Source organism: Schistocerca piceifrons, chromosome 7 (genome assembly GCF_021461385.2).
Source record: "Schistocerca piceifrons isolate TAMUIC-IGC-003096 chromosome 7, iqSchPice1.1, whole genome shotgun sequence".
NCBI classification, from domain to species: Eukaryota; Metazoa; Arthropoda; class Insecta; order Orthoptera; family Acrididae; genus Schistocerca; species Schistocerca piceifrons.
In genome coordinates, this window is record NC_060144.1 from 415,913,245 (window position 1) to 415,936,046 (window position 22,802).

General features: G+C 44.2%; 1 protein-coding gene across 2 annotated transcripts in view; it reads left to right on the forward strand.

The window, feature by feature from the left end:
* Positions 1 to 22,802, forward strand: part of LOC124805329 (ras association domain-containing protein 10-like) — a 1,110,196-nt gene that overhangs the window by 1,064,969 nt on the left and 22,425 nt on the right. For both annotated transcript variants that reach the window (XM_047265850.1, XM_047265851.1), the window contains one exon: positions 13,143 to 13,429. In XM_047265850.1, coding sequence (XP_047121806.1) covers positions 13,177 to 13,429 — 253 coding nt within the window. In that variant the 5' untranslated portion in view covers positions 13,143 to 13,176. The remainder of the gene's footprint in view (positions 1 to 13,142; positions 13,430 to 22,802) is intronic.

Genomic DNA, 22,802 nt, shown 5'->3' on the forward strand with positions numbered 1-22,802 from the left:
GAGAGCTTCTCGCTTCGAAAAGAAATTCTCAGTATTGATGACAAGGCTTGTGTCATTACGTGCATTGCCTGTACTGGGCTTTTTGACCATTTTACCATAGATCTGATGTTGTCTATTTTGTTAAACGCCTCTGAAGCGTAACTTATTGTCCCTCGCCTCCTTTTTATTTGCTTCGACGGGACTTTCATTCCAAAAAACTAGGAGCAGGATCTCATTAGACAAGATTCTTCAGACTAATGTGACAGCTGGAGGAAATGAAGGCGGCAATTGTCAGGAAGCTTGGAAAGTGATGACAGTAATACTCGGGAGTACGAGTGTCGCCTGGGGAAGCGGTCGGGACTGAGTGAGCGTCGGCAGCGTCCCACCCCCCCTCCCCTTTTTTCCCAACACACACACACACACACACACACACACACACACACACACACCCTGTGCTAACCGACCGCCCCCCCCCCCCCCCCCTCTTTCTTTTTGTAGCGCTGGCCTCACTTTGCTTGAAGGCTAATTCGAACGAGCGCCGGAAGCGAAGCTGCTGGGAATCTGGCAGCCATCAAAGGGTCGTCTGCAGGCGAGAGTGGTTAGCACCATGGCATGGGGAATTAAGTGTGTGCACGACAGCAGGGAAGTTACAGGACGGGAAAGGCCCAGTACAAACGTTGAAACAGATGTGGCAGAAGCTTGTTCCTCATGTCACGACGTGTAGCATTATAAAGAAACGACTGCAGCAAAACAGACGTCTGTCGCTAAAGTGGTTTACGTGGCAAGCAGTGCACTCGATACACTCAGCTGCTCGCTCTACAGCTCGCTCATTTTTTGCTTCGCTGATGTATGTCGCGTGAGAGCTGAAGTAAATACGCTATTTGATCGAATACGTCAAATTTCTCCCAGCTGAGGGTTGGGGACAGACCTGACGGCGGAGGAAGTAAGCAAAAAACATAGAGGTATATACGCAAATTTCTGTGCCCTCCAGTTAGTACTTTTGTTCCGCCGAGTTTCGGTTTTTACGTAAGTAAAACATATTTCAAGAAAAAGCTATCTGGGACAGATTAATAATATTACCGGATTTGTTAGCCGTTGTGCCTATAGACATCTATACTCTGTTCATCTAAATTGAACACTCGTGTAAACAAACATATGCTCTGACATTCGTTATCAGATGCACTGCTCAATTATCTGGTGTCGTAAGACCACAGAAAGTAGCCCTTACTTACGTGTTAGGTTATATGTTTGTTATTCTAGCGTAGATGAAACTCTGAACTTTCGAAAGTCTTAATCTAAGTTTCTTTACTACACTTCTGGCCATTAAAATTGCTAAACCACGAAGATGACGTGCTACAGACGCGAAATTTAACCGACAGGAATAAGATGCTGTGATATGCAAATGATTAGCTTATCAGAGCATTCACACAAGGTTGGCGCCAGTGGCGACACCTAGAACGTGCTGACATGAAGAAAGTTTCCAACCGATTTCTCATACACAAATAGCAGTTGACCGGCGTTGCCTGGTGAAACGTTGTTGTGCTGCCTCGTGTAAGGATGAGAAATGCGTACCATCACGTTTCCGACTTTGATAAAAGTCGGATTGTAGCCTATCGCAATTGCGGTTATCGTATCGCGACCTTGCTGCTTGCGTTGGTCGAGGTTCAATGACTGTTAGCAGAATATGGAACCGGTGGGTTCAGGAGGGTAATACGGAACGCCGAGCTGGATCCCAACGGCTTTGTATCACTAGCAGTCGAGATGACAGGCATCTTATCCGCATGGCTGTAACGGATCGTGCAGCCACGTGTCGATCCCTGAGTCAACAGATGCGGACGTTTGCAAGACAACAACCATCTGCGCGAACAGTATGACGACGTTTGCAGCAGCATGGACTATCAGCTCAGAGACCTTGATGCTGCATCACAGACAGGAGCGCCTGCGATGGTGTACTCAACGATGAACCTGGATGCACGAATGGCAAAACGTCATTTTTTCGGATGAATCAAGATTCTGTTTACAGCATCATGATGGTCGCATCTGTGTTTGGCGACATTGCGGTGAACGCACATTGGAATTGTGTATTCGTCATCGCCATACTGGCGTATCACCCGACGTGATGGTAGCGGTGCCATTGGTTACACGTCTCGGTCACCTCTTGTTCGCGTTGACGGCACTTCGAACAGTGGACGTTACATTTCAGATGTGTTACGACCCGTGGCTCTACCCTTCATTCGATCCTTGCGAAACCCTACATTTCAGCAGGATAATGCACTACCTCATGTTGCAGGTCCTGTACGGGCCTTTCTGGATACAGAAAATGTTCGACTGCTGCCCTGTCCAGCACATTCTCCAGATCTCTCACCAACTGAAAACGTCTGGTCAATGGTGGCCGAGCAACTGGCTCATCACAATACGCCAGTCACTACTCTTGATGAACTGTGGTATCGTGTTGAAGCTGCATGCGCACCTGTACCTGTACACGCCACCCAAGCTCTGTTTGACTCAATGCCCAGGCGTATCAAGGCCATTATTACGGCCAGAGCTGGTTGTCCTTGGTACTGATTTCCCAGGATCTATCCACCCAAATTGCGTGAAAATGTAATCGCATTTGTCCAATGAATAAACGTTTATCATCTGCATTTCTTCTTCATTTAGCAATTTTAATGGCCAGTAGTGTAATAACTGAGATAAAAGTTCGACCCATTAGTTCTTGTATCAAATCTTATTGGTCAGTCGATTTCACTGCTCTTCAGTTTCACTCAACCTAGTTAAATAATTATAAAGTTTGCTAAACCTGCGTAGAAAAATACGCTAAAATGGAGTTTTATGCGGGATGGGGAAACCAGCTTTGACAAGTCTGCCAAGGGTACAGAATCGCCTTGGTACGGCTCTGCAAGCTAATCGCCGCGCAGTGAACAGTGGAACGTCGTTGGGCGATGACGAGGATGACTGTGGGGCGCTCAACTGCGTGGTTATCAGCACCTGTATAAATTCCCAATCTTTTCACTGCCCAGTCTCCCCACATTCCCAGATGATGATGAAATGATGAGAACTAAAGGAACAGCTATTCCCCGACCCAGCTGGGAATCGAACCCGGGATCCTGTAATCCACAGGCAGCAACGCTAGCCACTAGACCACGAGCTGTGGACAAAATTATTGGAGAGGCAGCTTGTGCACTCCATAATGAGAAAGTGGTTCCAGATGGTTTAGTTCCCTGCCGACTGTTGTCTGTCCAGCGGTAAGGTGGTTTGTAGTTCGCCGCAGTGTGATCTTACTACCCACTTTGACAGTCCGCGACAAGACGGCGACGACGAAACACAAAGCTAACTGTTATAAGATGATATTGGTTAAAAATAGTCTTGGTTGCAATTTCAGTTTTCTATTTTTCAACTAGGCAACGGCCTTGCCGCTGTGGATACACCGGTTCCCGTGAGATCACCGAAGTTAAGCGCTGTCGGGGGTGGTCGGCACATGGATGGGTAACCATCCAGGCCGCCACGCGCTGTTTACACTTTTCGGGGTGCACTCAGCCTCGTGATGCCAATTGAGGAGCTATTCGACCGAATACCATCACAACGACCGGGAGAACGGTGTGCTGACCCCACGCCCCTCCTATCCGCATCCTCCACTGAGGATGACACGGCGGTCGGATGGTCCCGGTAGGCCGCTCGTGGCCTGAAGATGGAGTGTTTTTTTTTATTTTTCAAATACGCGCTTCGCCTTATTTAGGCATCTTCAGGTTGATCTTAGTTTAGTATTTCTTAGACCGATCCTTTAGACAGTGTAGCCAAAGGGCATCATCGAATACATCAGGTCAAACATCGCCTTCGTTAAACTCAGTAAAAACAGTAAGATCAACCTGAAGATGCCTAAGTAAGGCGAAACGCGTAGTTGAAAAATAAAAAACTAAAATTGTAACCAAGACTGTTTTTAACCAATACTGTTAAGCACTGGTTTGCTGTATGCCACATATGGATTGGAAGAATTTCTATGTTATAAGATGACTTGAAATAATACGTTACACATTGTACGGCAGGACAAGTACCTTTTATGCTGCAGTACCCTTTAAAGTGAGACAGATACATGACTCTATTTCTCAACACAGTCACCAAGTCTGAGCATACAACGGTGGGGGCAACTGTTCAATTTATCGACGGTAGAAATCCGCTCATTGGTCACAGAGCCATGCAGGACCATTCTCATCATCATAAAAACCTACGATTGCTGCGAGTCAGTTGTCTGTGGTCGACGTCGATAGAGACTTTCCCGATCAGCATCACTCCTGCCTTTGCTCTTAGATAAACTGCTGGCACCATTTCAATACGGGTTGACGAGACAGAGCATTTGCTCCATTTTCTCCCAGAATTTCATGGTGAATCTGAGTGTAATCTAGACGTTTTTCCCACAATAGTCGTACTGTCACGGTTACTTCAACTTTGGAGTAAGTTTCCACCTGCACCACCATTTCAGTAGCGCACTGTGATGCACCTGTTATCTACCTCAACAGAAATGTGTCTACAGGAAACCCAGGAGTTGTATTCTGTCATGACAATGCAGCACTCTGTTTGCGTAATGACCTTAGCATGGGACGGCATGTGTAACTTAGTTTTTGAAGCCCTCTTGTACTACGTCACATTGCATGTGTCCCACTACTCTCTATCTTCTTCGGCAGTGATTTTCCTTATACTCACGTCGAGCATTATTTCCACATCCTTCAGTATCTTAAAAACCTGCTGCTCCTTTGCAATTTATTTTCGATTTTTTGTCTTTAAACCAGTTTGCCTACTTTCGCCACATGGGCTGTGACGACTGCAATTTTAATCAGGCATTGGTATTTATTCCACAAGGTTTATTTTCTCCTTTCTTTTAGTTCAATAAAAGAGGCAGGGGCAATAAGGTACTGTGTTACACGTTTGTTAATGAACGCTTGGGTTTCTTAATTTTTTTTTACAGTATTATTGTTCCCCGTTGGTTTTTCTGTGTGCGTTAGACGCGCAAACCGGTAAATCTGCTTAAAAAGTGACTGGCCGTTATCTTACTTTTTTATTATTACAAGGAGCGGGCGCATCTCATTTTATGACAAAATTGTTTTATGTGTAATTCTCCCTTCCGTGACGTGTAATTTGATGAAATGGAGGTAGCGAATGCGGGCGGTTCTCTTTGCTTATGGCTGGCAAATTGTCCGTTAGTTAAAAGCCTGCAAGGTGCTTTATTACGTTCGAAAATAATGCACACACGTAAGTTTTCTTTTGGCCGTGAACACTTTTCTGCTCCACGATAAATATAGAGTGACTTTCTGATGAGCACAGAAAATCGAACTGTATAGCGATGATGCTGAAATCAATCTAAATGCTATTTACCATTTTTTTCACAAAAACCAATATGTATGGAGTCATCATAATACTTTTGCAGCTGACAAATAACAAGCCGAAGAAATACTAAGCAACTGATACCTAAAAGAACACGTTATAAACATTTCGTGGAGGTGATACATTTAAAACGAAGCATTATGGGCACAAAACGCACGAAAATTTCCGGTAGCGATCCGAGAAAAACAGGGTCTAACTTTAGTCACAACTAACTCCCCCCAAACCTGACAATCAGTTATCCGGTGAGTGTTGCCGAGCGAATAGCGCATTCTTTTTCTTTTACGCATTGGCCACGTATTTTCAACATAACCAGGAGCTCGCTCGTGGACTGCTTGTTCCAAAGACCGTGCGCGTGAATACATATTCCGACCGCAATCAGTTCCTGATGCTCATTATGACAAGCAAAGACGTTAATTATAGACTAAAACGTTGACCAAAGAAAAAAATATCAGTGAGAAATTTTCATCCGGAAATTACGTTCTTTCTGCAGCTGACATCTGTGTGCACATCAAGAGGTGAATCTGTATAACCATGTGTGTATTACTATCCTGCAGGAAAACAATAATATCATTTACTGTAATATTTAAATACAAGTCGCCTCATGAATTTCTTGGAAAAGCAGACTTTTTTAAGAGTTAACGATATAAATATTATGCCTGACAAAAGCAAATGAAGCATCCAGAAGAGAGAAGGTAACGAAATGAAACTCCACTAGTTGAGCGGGTAAGTGATGTCATTTCAGTGATTTTATTGGTGATTACAGTGATTTTAGTGGTAAAATCTACAAACAATAGAAATTTCCCATCGCACCCGGCTGCCTTCAGATTTGTCAGTAAGATGGCACTGTGGAGAGCCCGTCAAAAACTGAACACAGATCAAGCATGAAAATACGAAGATGGTGTATCGAACTGTGGAAAAAAGCAAAATAGAAACAAGTACAACTTCTAGCGAAGTAGAAGAGTAAGTGGTCACGGTGTTGGACTGTAAAGCAGCCGAGCCGTGTTCAAAACTTTCTCGTACCACTTAGTTTTATTTATTTTTTTCACAACATTATGAACTGTCCTCCCAGTCACTGAATTTATTTTTCTCTTTCTGTATTCTTGGCAGTTGTTATACTACACATTGATAATAGAATATGAGTCTTGTGGAATGAATACATTACCGTCGGAAGTAAATGTGATGAATATTGAGAGCAGTGAGATAACAAATAGACGGTTCACAGAAATGAAAACAACAAATAAACGGTTGGGAACTACGTTACAGCAAGGGAATTCAGGAGTCAAAACTTCCCAAAACTGAACGCGACTTCAAAAAGTTAAGAACATCTGTTTTGATAGAACACAGAGAAATTGTGTGGTTGTGAAACTGTTGCGTTTATTTGTTGCAACTTATGTGACAAACTATTATGTTTTCATCATTTCAAAAAAATGGCTGTGAGCACTATGGGACTTAACTTCTGAGGTCATCAGTCCCCTAGAACTTAGAACTACCTAAACCTAACCAACCTAAGGACATCACACACATCCATGCCCGAGGCAGGATTCGAACCTGCGACCGTAGCGATCGCGCGGTTCCAGACTGTAGCTCCAAGAACCGCTCGGTTACTCCAGCCGGCTTTCATCATTTCCTTAGGAGTGATAACATTAGCATTCGTACGAACACAAGGAGGCATACGTGACTCATTCACCAGGCGTGAATCCTATCATATGACGCACGTTCTGTCACTAATACCGTGCATGACACACCAGACGTGTTCTCCGGTGGAGGATTCGGTTGACTTGTCACCTTGTCATCAAACGTTTGCGCTTTCCATTCGAAAGTCACTTACTTTCGGTTGTTAACAGAAGAGTTGTGCAGAATCATCTTTAATTATAGGTCTGTTCCTTACACCTCCATATTGAAAATGGACGTTACAACACGACACAGACACAAATTTGAATACAGCGAAGCCTGGGAAAAAAAAAAACTTGGCAGGAGGTAGCTTTGAACACGCACTAGAGGTAACGCATGAGGATGCAGAGTTTCCATGACGTTCCGTAGTGCTGCCAGAGTTCCTTCAGTCACTACTATCCGTCATCAATGATGGCTCCCCACGCCATGACGCTAAGAGTAACACCGCTGTTCCTCTCTAGTACATTGGATGAAAATGATCTCTCACCAGATCGCCCCCATTCTCGCCGGTGATAGTCATCCAGATTAATTAGGACTGTGATTCATCACTGAACACAGCGCGAAGCCATTCATCAGCAGTGCATGCTTTCTGGTCTACGCACCACTCCAAACGCAGCCGTTTGTGTTGTGGTTCTAATGGCAGCCTACGCATGTGGCGGTAATTCTCTAGTCTAGCTGCTGCTAGTCTCCGATCAATGGTGCATGTAGTCCATTGCTTGTTCTAGGTTGGCAGGCACAGGTCTGAACTGCATACAAGTCTGTGGTGCACAATACAGCGATCCTATCTTAAGGTGGCTAGACGTCTCGGCTGGAACCTTAATTACAAATATGCTGGTCTTCACGTTCCCATGCAGTACAACATCCGGACAATGTCACATCCGAATTTCCACAATATTTCGGTATTACACAATTCGACCAGCCTGCCAGACGAAGACTCTCTCAATTGCTGATAATGCTGTCCCATACGAGTACGCGGCATTGCCTTGTTCTTTACTGTGATCACTCAACATCTGGCGCTGTTCACATCTCTTATATATCCTACCAGGCCTGATAACAGCACTAAACACACACACACACACACACACACACACACACACCAATGCACTCTGGTGGCCGTTGTACATGTTACGGGGAATTTGAACTCCCGACCTTGTCTTCTGCTTGATTCACTTATCTGTTTTAACTCCCGCCGTAGCTTGGATTATATCGGTGACTAATGATTGTTGACAGCTACGTACAGTTTCATCAGAATCATTTGACAGCCAGTGCTGAAACTTGGCATCCTCCATGTCTTCCCGCCTATTACTGACTTCAGCTACACTCATAGACGTTGCTCTTCAATTACGGAGATTTCTTACCACTGGGGCCAGCTGCATCTATCATACGTTCACTTGGCTACATGTCCTACCCAACTCCTGTACGTTCTCTTTAATGCCAACTTTACGTCGTCTACCCTCAGTTTTTTTAAAGGTTTCCCATTGAAAGTCGAGGTCACTGTTGCAAGTCATAGCAGGCAGTGAACACCGCTTGGGAAATTCCCGTTTTAGACACATCGGAAGCTTAGTTTGAAAAACTCTATGTAGTTAACCGAGAAGTCTTATAATTTTCTGAAGGTACGTTGAACTGATTACCATAAAACAGAAAGCGTGAATTCGAAGTACCTGTACAGACTCACGACTTTTATATCTGGAATATTTGATACCGATAGAACAGCGGGAAAGTGTCATTTTATCCCTAATGATATTTGCATTAAAATTTAAGACGTGTTTAAAGTAAGACCTATATTTTTTTCCATTCATTTCTATATCACACATTTCACCCGCCTTCGTAGCCAAGGTCGTCAACGCGCGCCTATGCGGTGACTGTGCTCGACTCTGAGGTAAGCCAGTTGGATTCAGAGTGGTGGAAAATTTTCAGTGTCAATATTTGAAGGGCAAGGGGAGGAGAAGTGGTGACGTTAGGTTCATGGGCAGCAGTCTTTGAGCCAATGCTTTGGTTTAAATTTTCAGCCTCTCTGCAGTGTGTCACAAAGTGAGGTCATATGATGATGTTGACGGTGATCCGTCCGTTGGATGTCTGTGTGAAGCTCGCCGGCCCCCGTGATACCATTAGAGAAGAGTAGGCTGCGTGCTGGCACAGGGTTTCACCCTCTTCCTACCCTTGATCCGTAACAGAACAAATCCAACACTACACAGTACAAGCCCTCATTACATTCATCCACACGAGACACATACACGCTTGACACCTCATAACAGATCGGAGGAAGGCAACGAGAAACTACGTCCAGACTGCTACGGTCGCAAGTTCGAATCCTGCCTCGGGCATGGATGTGTGTGATGTCCTTAGGTTAGTTAGGTTTAAGTAGTTCTAGGGGACTGATGACCTCAGAAGTTAAGTCCCATAGTGCCCAGAGTCAACTACGTCCACTGGAACATTGTCCAGAACTGCGAACTAATGAGAGATATCGACAGTGAATCCGTCATTGATTCCACATTTCTACATTTCGATCAGGCTTCTGACACCGTTGCGCACAAGAGACTGCTAATAAAATTGCGTGCCTGTAGGTATAGTTTCAGTTGTGAGATTGGATTCGTGATTTTCTGCAGAAAGGTCACAATTCGTAGTAACTTACGGGGTCATCGAGTAAAACAGAACCGATATCTGGTATTCCCAAAGGAAGCGTTATAGGTTGCCCGCATTTCCTAATATACCCCTATGAACGACTTAGGAGACAATCTGAGCAACTCTCTTAGATTGTCTGCAGGTGGTGCTGCCATTTATCGTCTAGTAAAGTAATGAGAAGATCAAAACCAATTGCAAAGTGACTTAGCTCTGAATAAGGGAAAGTGCGAGGTCATACACATGAATACGAAAATAAATCCGTTAAATTTTGTTTACAGTATAAATCATACAAATCTGAAGGTTGTCAGTTCAACGAAATACTCAGGAATTTCAGTTACGAACAACTTAAACTGGACAGCTCACATAACTGATATTGTTGAGAATACAAACTGCGTTTTATTTTTAGAACACTTAGAGGATGCAACAGCTCTACTGAAGACACTCGTCTGTCCTCCGCAAGAGTTCTGCTCGCTTACCAGATAGATTGACAGAAGACATCTAAAAAGTCCAATGAAGAGCATTTTGTTTTGTACTATCGCGAAATAGGGAGAAGGAGTGTCTCGATTATGGTAAACGAGTTGCGGTGGCAATCGTTAAAACGACGGCGTTTCTCGTTGTGGCGAAATCTTTTCACGACATTTCAATCCGTAACTATCTCCTCTAAATGTGAAAATATTTTATTGCCGCCAGCCTACACAGGGAGGAATAATAATAGTAATAAAATAAGGGAAGCTCGTGCGAGAAAGATTTAGGTGTCCATTTTTCCTATGCGCTGTTCAAAAATGGAACGGTAGGGAAATAGTCCGAAGGCGGTTCGAAGAATACTCTGCCAGGCACTTAAATGTAAATCGGAGAGTAATCTTGTAGATGTACATCCCTACGCTTTCCCTAAGTATGGGAATACATTCATTTATTACTACACTCTACAACAGAATTAAAGGATCAGTTTTTCGGAATCCCGTGCTTGGCACCCACTGCGACGTATAAGTTTGAAATTTGGGTCAACCTTCTCAAGGTACAAAAATGCAGCTCCCTGCGACGTCACCCTCGGGCTTGCCAACGCTTCAATGAGCAAGATGTCGGCACGTGCGAAGGCCACATCTCAGAAGTTCATGTGACGGGGAGGGTAGGTCAGTGATGTCACATTGGCACCAAACTTCACGACAATTCCGCCCAGCGCCACCGTGGACGTGTCAGACGACGAGAAGGTCGTCACACTTTCTCTTATCCACATTCTATCCCTTCTTTAGACGCCTCTGTGATGGCAGTTAGAACCACGACGCCTAACTTGGAAATCACGCGGTTTTCTTATGAGCGGCCAAGGAAAACATTCCGTGCGCACCGCCGCTCACAATTGGCACAAAAAGCTCTCAGAGGGTGACTTAAGGAGTGGCAATTAAACTACCCCTTTTACGGTCGAAAACGATAGTTCGCAAAGCGATGACCAACAGGGTGACGTTCTCCACAACCGTTAAAATTGCTGACACCCTTGGACGCTTAAACCCTTTTCTAAGGACATTGTGGGGCTGCAGCTGCGTTGAAAGCGACCTATCTACTTTGGAGGGCACCACGACCGCAATTTTTGCTCTCCTATACTTGTGGAAATCACTAGGGATAGCTCAATGCCATTCGACGAAATTTGAACTTGATCCGTGGCAGGAGAGGATACGTATGCATCTTTATCCCAACTTTTTCTCCCCCTCCTATGGCTTAGTCACACGGGGGGAGGGGGTGGTGCAGCATTAAGATGTGCGTGGAAAACCCTAGCTAGTCAACACTCTGAGCGTCGTCGAGGCACCTTCATTGAGCCCGTTTGCTCGCGTATCATGTCATTTCTGGAAACCCAGAATCTACTCTGTAGGAATTAACATGGATTCCGGAAACAGCGATCGTGTGAGACCCAACTCGCTTTATTTGTTCATGAGACCCAGAAAATAATAGATACAGGCTCCCAGGTAGATGCCATTTTCCTTTACTTCCGGAAGGCGTTCGATACAGTCCCGCACTGTCGCCTGATAAACAAAGTAAGAGCCTACGGAATATCAGACCAGCAGTGTGGCTGGATTGAAGAGTTTTTAGCAAACAGAACACAGCATGTTGTTCTCAATGGAGAGACGTCTACAGACGTAAAAGTAACCTCTGGCATGCCACAGTGGATTGTTATGGGACCATTGCTTTTCACAATATATGTAAATGACCTAGTAGATAGTGTCGGAAGTTCCATGCGGCTTTTCGCGGATGATGCTGTAGTATACAGAGAAGTTGTAGCATTAGAAAATTGCAGTGAAATGCAGGAAGATCTACAGCGGATAGGCACTTGGTGCAGAGAGTGGCAACTGACCCTTAACATAGATAAATGTAATGTATTGCGAATACATAGAAAGAAGGATCCTTTATTGTATGATTATATGATAGCAGAACAAACACTGGTAGCAGTTACTTCTGTAAAATATCTGGGAGTATGCTTGCGGAACGATTTGAAGTGGAATGATCATATAAAATTAATTGTTGGAAGGCGGGTGCCAGATTGAGATTCATTGGGAGAGTCCTTAGAAAATGTAGTCCATCAACAAAGGAGGTGGCTTACAAAACACTCGTTCGACCTATACTTGAGTATTGCTCATCAGTGTGGGATCCGTACCAGGTCGAGTTGACAGAGGAGATAGAGAAGATCCAAAGAAGAGCGGCGCGTTTCGTCACGGGGTTATTTGGTAAGCGTGATAGCGTTACGGAGATGTTTAGCAAATTCAAGTGGCAGACTCTGCAAGAGAGGCGATCTGCATCGCGGTGTAGCTTGCTGTCCGAGTTTCGAGAGGGTGTGTTTCTGGATGAGGTATCGAATATATTGCTTCCTCCTACTTATAACTCCCGAGGAGATCACGAATTTAAAATTAGACAGATTCGAGCGCGCACGGAGGCTTTCCGGCAGTCGTTCTTCCCGCAAACCATACGCGACTGGAACAGGAAAGGGAGTAAATGACAGTGGCACGTAAAGTGTCCTCCACCACACACCGTTGGGTGGCTTGAGGAGTATAAATGTAGATGTAGATGTAGAAATATACCTGTCTGAAACTTCCGACACCATTCTACCTTGCGGAAGCACTAACGCCTGCAGGGAGGCAAACACTGCCTGAAAGTTCCAGTAAGGGTTGCCTAGCTCTCAGGCGCTACTCTAGCCGTTAGGCTTAATTACTCCCCATGTAGAGCACGCTGGTTACCAGGATATAAAACAGCGGGAGCGTGTGGTGCAGAACAGAGGCAGATGCTGGCTATAGGTTTCCTCAGTGACTCTCTCTCTCTCTCTCTCTCTCTCTCTCTCTCTCTCTCGAATCAGAATCCCACCCTCTCGTTTGGCATGTACTCTAGTTATACGCACTGTACACTTTCCAAGCAGAGGCTGGCTACAAAAATGCTTGGTCTAACCTTGTGTTGATAGTAACGTAGTTGTTTGTTATGAAAGGCAGTCGCGCTAAGGCAGCTTGCTGGTGCCATTACAGAGACACATGCCGCGCGGGGGACGCCGCCGCGGCCATGTTGAAATGGCAGCAACAGCAGCCGGCGCACCACCAGCCGGGCCAGGGCCTGCAGCACCAGCACCAGGCCGCTCGCCACCGCCACCCCCCGCACCAGCAGCCGATGCAGCCTCCCGCAGCGCCGTGCAGCGCCGCTCCTGCCGCTGCCCCTGCCAGGAAGACTGGCCCGCCCAGCGAGTCTTCGGACGCGCCGTCGGCGTCCAGCACCACCTCAGCACCCATCACCGTCCGCATGCCTGGTGCAGATGACTGTGAGTCTCACTCTGTCTTCTGTCCTCCCATCGACAACGTGTTACTGTAAAACAGCGACTATCCGAAACACGAGGCGTATTTCGAAACTAAGGCCCGATAGATCTCTAGAAGAGCGTAGCGTTCCAAAGGATTGGAAAAGGGCACAGGTCATCCCCGTTTACAAGAAGGGACGTCGAACAGATGTGCAGAACTATAGACCTAGATCTCTAACGTCGATCAGTTGTAGAATTTTGGAACACGTATTATGTTCGAGTATAATGACTTTTCTGGAGACTAGAAATCTACTCTGTAGGAATCAGCATGGGTTTCGTAAAAGACGGTCGTGTGAAATCCAGCTCGCGCTATTCGTCCACGAGGCTCAGAGGACCATAGACACGGGTTCCCAGGTACATGCCGTGTTTCTTGACTTCCGCAAGGCGTTCTATACAGTTCCCCACAGTCGTTTAATGAACAAAGTAAGAGCATATGGACTATCACACCAATTGTGTGATTTGATTGAAGAGTTCCTAGATAACAGAACACAGCATGTCATTCTCAATGGAGAGAAGTCTTCCGAAGTAAGAGCGATTTCAGGTGTTCCGCTGGGGAGTGTCGTAGGACCGTTGCTATTCACAATATACATAAATGACCTTGTGGATGACATCGGAAGTTCACTGAGGCTTTTTGCGGATGATGTTGTGGTATATCGACAGGTTGTAACAATGGAAAATCGTACTGAAATGCAGGAGGATCTGCAGCGAATTGACGCATGGTGCAGGGAATGGCAATTGAATCTCAATGTAGACAAGTGTAATGTGCTGCGAATACATAGAAAGATAGATCCCTTATCATTTAGCTACGAAATAGCAGGTCAGCAACTGGAAGCAGTTAATTCCATAAATTATCTGGGAGTACGCATTAGGAGTGATTTAAAATGGAATGATCATATAAAGTTGATCGTTGGTAAAGCAGATGTCAGACTGAGATTCATTGGAAGAATCCTAAGGAAATGCAATCCGAAAACAAAGGAAGTAGGTTACAGTGCGCTTGTTCGCCCACTGCTTGAATACTGCTCAGCAGTATGGGATCCGTACCAGATAGGGTTGATAGAAGAGATAGCGAAGATCCAACGGAGAGCAGAGCGCTTCGTTACGGGTTCCTTTAGTATTCGCGAAAGCGTTACGGAGACGATAGATAAACTTCAGTGGAAGACTCTGCAGGAGAGACGCTCAGTAGCTCGGTACGGGCTTTTGTTGAAGTTTCGAGAACATACCTTCACCGAAGAGTCAAGCAGTAAATTGCTCCCTCCTACGTATATCTCGCGAAGAGACCATGAGGATAAAATCAGAGAGATTAGAGCCCACACAGATGCATACCGACAATCCTTCTTTCCACGAACCATACGAGACTGGAATAGAAGGGAGAACCGATAGAGGTACTCAAGGTACCCTCCGCCACACACCGTCAGGTGGCTTGCGGAGTATTGATGTAGATGTAGAAGTAGAAATGGAAACCACAGTGAAAATCAAAAGTGTTTTATTTAAAATATGAGGGTTGTCCAGAAAGTAAGTTCCGATCGGTCGCGAAATGGAAATCACTGGGAAAATCCGGAAAATCTTTCCACAGATGTGTTGGGCAGTGTCTCTGGTATGCCCGTCGATCGTGTCGCGTCGCTCTTTTCAGCTTTGAGTGTACAGTGAGCACGTAGAAATGCGTAGGGAATAGCGTCTCCTGCCAAGTATGAGGGCCTGCTTAGAGATTTCGCCTATGTCATGCAGCCCATATAACACAACTGTCGAGCAGTACATCCTTCACGCAAATTCTCGGCCGCGCACTGCAGGGGCAATGAAGACGCTCCTGCAGCGTTTCCGATGAGAAGTGTTTGATCACCCACAAGACGGTCCATAATTGGCTCCCCCTGTGTCTCATCTCTGCTCACAAGAACCGCTGGCTATAAAGACAAATTTTTTCACAGACAACGAGCTGCAGACCAGTGCAAATAACTGGCCGAAAGAACAGGTGGCTGCTTTCTAAAACGAGGTTATTGGAAAGCTGATACAACACTACGACAAAACTTAAAGTTGGAGAGATGACTACATAGAGAAGTAGATGGAAGGAGTACCTAACTGTTGTAAATAAAACGTTTTTGGTTTTCACTGTGGTTTCCATTTCGCGACCGATCCGAACTTACATTCTGGACAACCCTCGTAGTTAGCCACACCTTCCAGCAACGTCTCTACATAGTCGCCGCTCCGTCTGAGACATTTGTCGTGGCGTTGTACCAACTTTCCAATACCCTCGTTATAGAAGGCAGCCTCCTGCACTTTTCGCCGATTCTCTTTCCTGGTGCAGTTCGTTGTCTGTGCCAAAGCGTTGACTTCATAGCCAGCGGTTCATGTCAGCAGAGATGAAAATTAGAGGGAGCAAAGTCTGGGCTGTATGGAGGGCGATCAAACACTTCCCATCGAAAAAGCTGCAGGGACGTCCTCATTGCCCCTGCCGAGTGCGGCCAAAACTGTCACGAAGAAGGAAATGCATGACGGTTACGTTGTGTGGGCTGCATCAGATCAAGCTAAATCTCTCACGGGCACTCATACTTGGCGAAAGACAGTTTTTTAGGCATCTTTACGAGCTGACTGTACGCTCAGAACTGAAAAGACAGACGTGACTCGATCAACGGGCATACTAGAGACACTGTCCAACACACCCAAGCAAAGCTTTATCGGATTTCCATTGTGGTTTCCATTTCGACACTGATCGGACCTTACTTTGGAAATGCGCCTCGTTATTAGTAACGGGGATGCGCCTGCGAATAAACGGGTAACTGATCATTTTCGAAAACATGTTGTACCAGTGTTCATAGGTTTACGAATATTTTACAAATAACGCTAAGAACTGACCACATACCTTGATAAAATATTAATATTAGGGACAGTCAGATAAAATTCTTAACAAGATCGTAAGTTAGATGCGGGGCTTAGAGATGAGGCTGTCACCTTCAGTTAAAATATAATTCAATCTATAAAAATGTTAATGCTTACGAACATAAACAGTAATATCGTCAGATCAAACAATACATTCCGTTCTTTAAAACGGAAACCATTTTCTTTACGTCGTTCAAGCATAACAGAACAGTAAGACCGAAGTGCTGGTTTCTTTCCCGAGTCATCAGTCTTCTGAATGTATGGTTTGATGCGGTGCGCAGCGAATTTCTCTCCCGTGCCAATCTTTCTGTCTCAGAGTCGCACTTGCAACCTACGTGCATGATTATTTGCTAGATGTATTACAATCTTTCTCTTCCTCTACAGTTTTTACTCTCTACAGATCCCTCTAGTACCACAGAAGTTATTCTATGACGTCTTGACAGATCTATCATCCTGTCCCTTCTTCTTCTCAGTGTTTTTCATACGTTCCTTTCCACGCCGATTCTGCGAAGAATCTTCTTATTCGTTACCTTATCAGTCTACCTAATTTTCAACATTCTTCTGTAGCACCATATCTCAAATGCTTCGATTCTCTTCTGTTACGGTTTTCCACAGCCCATGTTTCACTGCTATACACTGCTGTGCTCTAAACGTACATTCTAAGAAGTTTCTTCTTCAAGTTGAGGCTTATGTTTGATATTAGCAGACTGCTTTTGGCCATGAATGCCGTTTTTGCGATGCTAGTCTGTTTTTTATGTCCTCATTTCCCTGTCCGTCATGGGTTATTTGCTGCCCAGGTACCAGAATTCATTAACTTCACCTGCTTTGTGATCCCCAATCCTGATGTTAAGCTTCTCGATGCTTTCATTTGTGCTACTTCTTATTAATTTCGTCTTTTTTCGGTTTACTCTCAATCCACATTCTGTACTCAATAGACTCATTTTATTCAACAGTTCTTCACTTTCACAAAGGATAGGAATGTCATCAGCGAATCTTATCGTTGATGTCCTTTCACCTTGAATTTTAATCGCACTCTTGAATCTTTCTTTTATTTCTGTCTTAATTTTTTTATGTACAGATTGAACAGTAAGGACGAAAGACTGCACCCCTTTCGTCCCAAATGTTTAATCTATGCGTCGAAGAAGTAATTACTGAAATTAAAAAAAAGACATGAGTGAAATCGCATTGTCATTGGTCAAACCATGGCTGATGTGACGGCCGTATTTAACGGCTGGGGAGTGGATAGTGATATGTCTGCGGTTGCACGAACTTCCACAGTGTTGTCCTCAGCGAATCAGCGGAAGAATTGCAGGACGTGCTGAATGGACTGAGCGTAAACAGAAAATAATAAAAGTAATAACCAGTAGCAGAAATTAAATTAGTGATCAACTTAACATAATAATTGAGGACTACGATGTAGGCTAAGTGAAGGAGTTCTGTAGCTTTGGAAGCAAAATAACACATGACGGACGAAGGAAATAAGATAACAAGTATACTAGTCAAGACAAGGAGGGCATTCCTGGTCAGAAGAAATCCACTAGCATCAAACTGAGGAATAGATATCTGAGAAGGTACTTTTGGACAACAGTATTGTCTAAAAGTCAAACATGAAATGCGGGGAAAAGGGAAGAGAAGAGTATCAAAGCGTTTGAGATGTGATACTATAGCAGAGTGTTGAAAATTAGGTGGACTGGTAAAATCAGAAACGAGATTCTACACAGAACTAGTGAGCAGACGAACACGTGGAAAACAGTGACAATCAAAGGGGAGATGGTGATACGACGTGTGTCCTATAACTTCCTTGCTACCATAAGGTCCAGTGGAGGTACAAATTGCAGGAGAAGACAGAGATTGGAATACATCTAATAAATATATGAGGACGTTGGGGGAAAGTGGTTCTCAGAGATGAAGACATTGGCATAGGAGAGGAGTTCATGACGGACTCCATCAAACCAGTCAGAAGACTGATGACTAAAATAAATTAGATACAAAACATTGAAGACATTGTCGTAGTGGACATCCTCAGTCAACAGCTCATGAATGCTACACAGACATTAAGGCTCGTCGTGTCCTATGGAGAATATTTACAGAACTATGCACTACCTTTTTTGGAGACAGCTGGTTAAGCTTGTACTACGCCTACGCCTTTAGGTAATTAATCTGAATCGGTATGTAGATGCCCACGAGGACTGTAAATATTATCATTTGTTGTGCAGAGTTTTTTTATTAACGCTAAATTGTGGCCCTACATACCTCAAAAGGGCCGTGGAATAGTGACACTGTAATTTAATTTCGTGATCAGATGAGACTAGTACGTAATGAAAGTCAAAGTTACCATAAGGTCATTTTGTTTATTATGAATCCTCATATAAAACGAGAGCAGTAGTACAACAGGAACATGTTTAAGAACATCCTTTTCATTAACAAATTATCGCAGGAACATGAAACAGCTACCAGAAACTAAGGTTGACTGGGATCAAGACGAGGAAACGGTAGATAGGTTACTACGTTATTAGCACACTGATCCGTTTCCGCGGTCTGATGACACTGATCGCTAAAAATTGAAATTGCCGGCCCAGCCAAACATAATTCTCAAGAAATCAAGGAACTACAATTACTTCATGTATTGGCACTCAATATCGGATAATCTTTATTAAAATAAAGGAATACACTATTTTCGAATAAAATTAATTCGATCTACATGTCACTCTATATAATTTGCATCTCAAATATCGGTAATGTGAAAGTCGACGGAACCCTTCAGTTTCGCCATCGTTCAAGGTACATGAGTTTAGAAACCAAACAATGTGCAATTATTTTGTAATAAGCCACCACAGAACATGGGTCCTTCATACCAAAATACATCGAAAATATCCCTGAACAGCGTCCAAATTTTTGTCGGTGGGGTTCACGTTCACCTGTTTAACGAATTTAAATTGGGATACAGGTTCATAAAACTATTTCGTGATTCTTTTGACATGCTTTACTGTTACAGATGGAAACCTTAATTATTATTTGGTAAATGATGTAATGAAGAAAAATTACTGCCACATCGTTTTTCAGCGTAGTCCCCATGATGTGAAATGCATGTTTTGCACTGCTTCGGAAGTGCATGGGTACGGCGTATGAAGAATTCTTTTGGTTGCGAATGCAGCCACGCGTGCACCGCAGTTTATGCCTCTTCATCACTTCTATGTGTTACTTTACGCCACACGAAAGTTGCTCGGAACGAGGTCTGGTGAGTGAGTTCGGCGTTCTGTGTAAGGTTACCTCTTTTTCAACCATAATGAGAGTGAGCAAACTTATCCTGCCGATGGTTGAAAGCTGATTTTTTAATTTTGATGAAGAGCTACGGCTCCTTTCCCTGCTCATCCTATCGTTTCAAGCTGATGGTAGTGCACCCAGGTTTCCTGTAACGTTTCTGTCCACAAATCCATCATCTTGACCTGAAAAATCCACAGACATCGACGCCACAATCCCTCAATTTAGCACTCAAGTAACATGTGAAAGCTGTTCATACCGGTTAGATATTTACGTAAATGCAAAACTGATATGACTATTCCCAAATTATTCCCCTTGTTTTACGGTAATTTTACTCACGAAGTGATCTGTCTTCTATTCGTGACACATGAGACAGTAGGCACACTTTCATGGCGCAAAAGAATATGTGGAAGGGCTTCTAGCATGTATTAAGGAAAAGCAAAATTACGACCATCGTATGTAATGTAATGTTAATGTAGGTGCTCAGGTTCATGCTGTGTTTCTCGACTTCAGGAAGGCATTTGACCCTGTCCCACATTGCTGCTTATTAAATAGAAATAATAAAAACACGGGCTTATGGAGCATCGTACCAAATTTGTGACTGGATTCAAAACTTCCTTGCAGACAGAATCCAACACTTCGTTCTTAACGGAACAAAATCGACAGATGTAGAGGTAATCTCGGAGTACCTCAAGGACGTGTGGGAGGATCCTTGATATTTACAAGGTACGATAATATAAATGATCTGGTAGAATGCGTCGGAAGCTCTTTAACGCTGTTGACAGACAATGCGGTTGTCTATAAGAAAGTATAAAGCCAGAATATTCTAACGATTTGCAGAAAGATGTACATAAGGTTGATAATTGTGCAGAGACTGACAGTTGACACTGAACGTAAACAAATGTCCCATACATAAGAAAAGAAGTCCACCACTGCACAACTACACTGTTGATGAAAATTGCTGGAAGCAATATACGCTGTTAAAATATCTTTGAATATACAGGGTGTTTCAAAAATGACCGGTATATTTGAAACGGCAATAAAAACTAAACGAGCAGCGATAGAAATACACCGTTTGTTGCAATATGCTTGGGACAACAGTACATTTTCAGGCAGCCAAACTTTCGAAATTACAGTAGTTACAATTTTCAACAACAGATGGCGCTGCGGTCTGGGAAACTCTATAGTACGATATTTTCCACATATCCACCATGCGTAGCAATAATATGGCGTAGTCTCTGAATGAAATTACCCGAAACCTTTGACAACGTGTCTGGCGGAATGGCTTCACATGCAGATGAGATGTACTGCTTCAGCTGTTCAATTGTTTCTGGATTCTGGCGGTACACCTGGTCTTTCAAGTGTCCCCACAGAAAGAAGTCACAGGGGTTCATGTCTGGCGAATAGGGAGGCAATCCACGCCGCCTCCTGTATGTTTCGGATAGCCCAAAGCAATCACACGATCATCGAAATATTCATTCAGGAAATTAAAGACGTCGGCCGTGCGATGTAGCCGGGCACCATCTTGCATAAACCACGAGGTGTTCGCAGTGTCGTCTAAGGCAGTTTGTACCGCCACAAATTCACGAAGAATGTCCAGATAGCGTGATGCAGTAACCGTTTCGGATCTGAAAAATGGGCCAATGATTCCTTTGGAAGAAATGGCGGCCCAGACCAGTACTTTTTGAGGATGCAGGGCCGATGGGACTGCAACATGGGGCTTTTCGGTTCCCCATATGCTCCAGTTCTGTTTATTGACGAAGCCGTCCAGGTAAAAATAAGCTTCGTCAGTAAACCAAATGCTGTCCACATGCATATCGCCGTCATCAATCCTGTGCACTATATCGTTAGCGAATGTCTCTCGTGCAGCAATGGTAGCGGCGCTGAGGGGTTGCCGCGTTTAAATTTTGTATGGATAGAGGTGTAAACTCTGGCGCATGAGACGATACGTGGACGTTGGCGTCATTTGGACCGCAGCTGCAACACGGCGAACGGAAACCCGAGGCCGCTGTTGGATCACCTGCTGCACTAGCTGCGCGTTGCCCTCTGTGGTTGCCGTATGCAGTCGCCCTACCTTTCCAGCACGTTCATCCGTCACGTTCCCAGTCCGTTGAAATTTTTCAAACAGATCCTTTATTGTATCGCTTTTCGGTCCTTTGGTTACATTAAACCTCCGTTGAAAACTTCGTCTTGTTGCAACAACACTGTGTTCTAGGCGGTGAAATTCCAACACCAGAAAAATCCTCTGTTCTAAGGAATAAACCATGTTGTCTACAGCACACTTGCACGTTGTGAACAGCACTCGCTTACAGCAGAAAGACGACGTACAGAATGGCGCACCCACAGACTGCGTTGTCTTCTATATCTTTATCACTTGCAGCGCCATCTGTTGTTGAAAATTGTAACTACTGTAATTTCGAAAGTTAGTCCGCCTGAAAATGTACTGTTGTCCCAAGCATATTGCAACAAACGGTGTATTTCTATCGCTGCTCGTTTAGTTTTTATTGCCGTTTCAAATATACCGGTCATTTTTGAAACATCCTGTATATCCGGAGCGGCCTTAAGTAGAGTAACCACATAAAATAAATACCAGGAAAAGCTTGATGCCAGACTGAGATTCATAGGAATAATCTTCAGGCAATGTAATTCATCTACTAAAGAAATGGCTTACAAGGCACTTTTCCGACTGATTATTGGGACCCTTGCCAGCTTTTGTGATAGAGCCGATCGAGAAGATCCAACGAACAGCGGGGCGTTTCCTCGCGGGATCGTTTAGTCGACGCGAGAGCGTTACAGAGATGCTTAACAAAGTCCAATAGCAGACGCTACAAGGCAGGAATTGTGCATCACGGGTAGTTATACTATTAAAATTTCGAGAGATCACTTTCCGGGACGGGTCGGGAACTACATTACTTTTTCCAAAGTACGTCTCGCGAACTGATCACAACGAGAAAATTCGAGAAATTAAAGCGAATAGGACAGGGAAGGGGGGATCAGTTAGTGGTAGAAGAAGTACTCTCTGCCACTCCGTCAGGTGGCTTGCGGTGTATCGACATAGATGTAAATATTTTCAGTGTATTGCTTCCTTTGACGATTCTGCGGAGAACCTCCTTACTCCTTATGTCATGAGTCCACATAATTTTCAACATTCTGCTGTAGCACTACATCTCAATCACTTCTCCTCTCTTCTGTACCAGTTTTCCCCCTG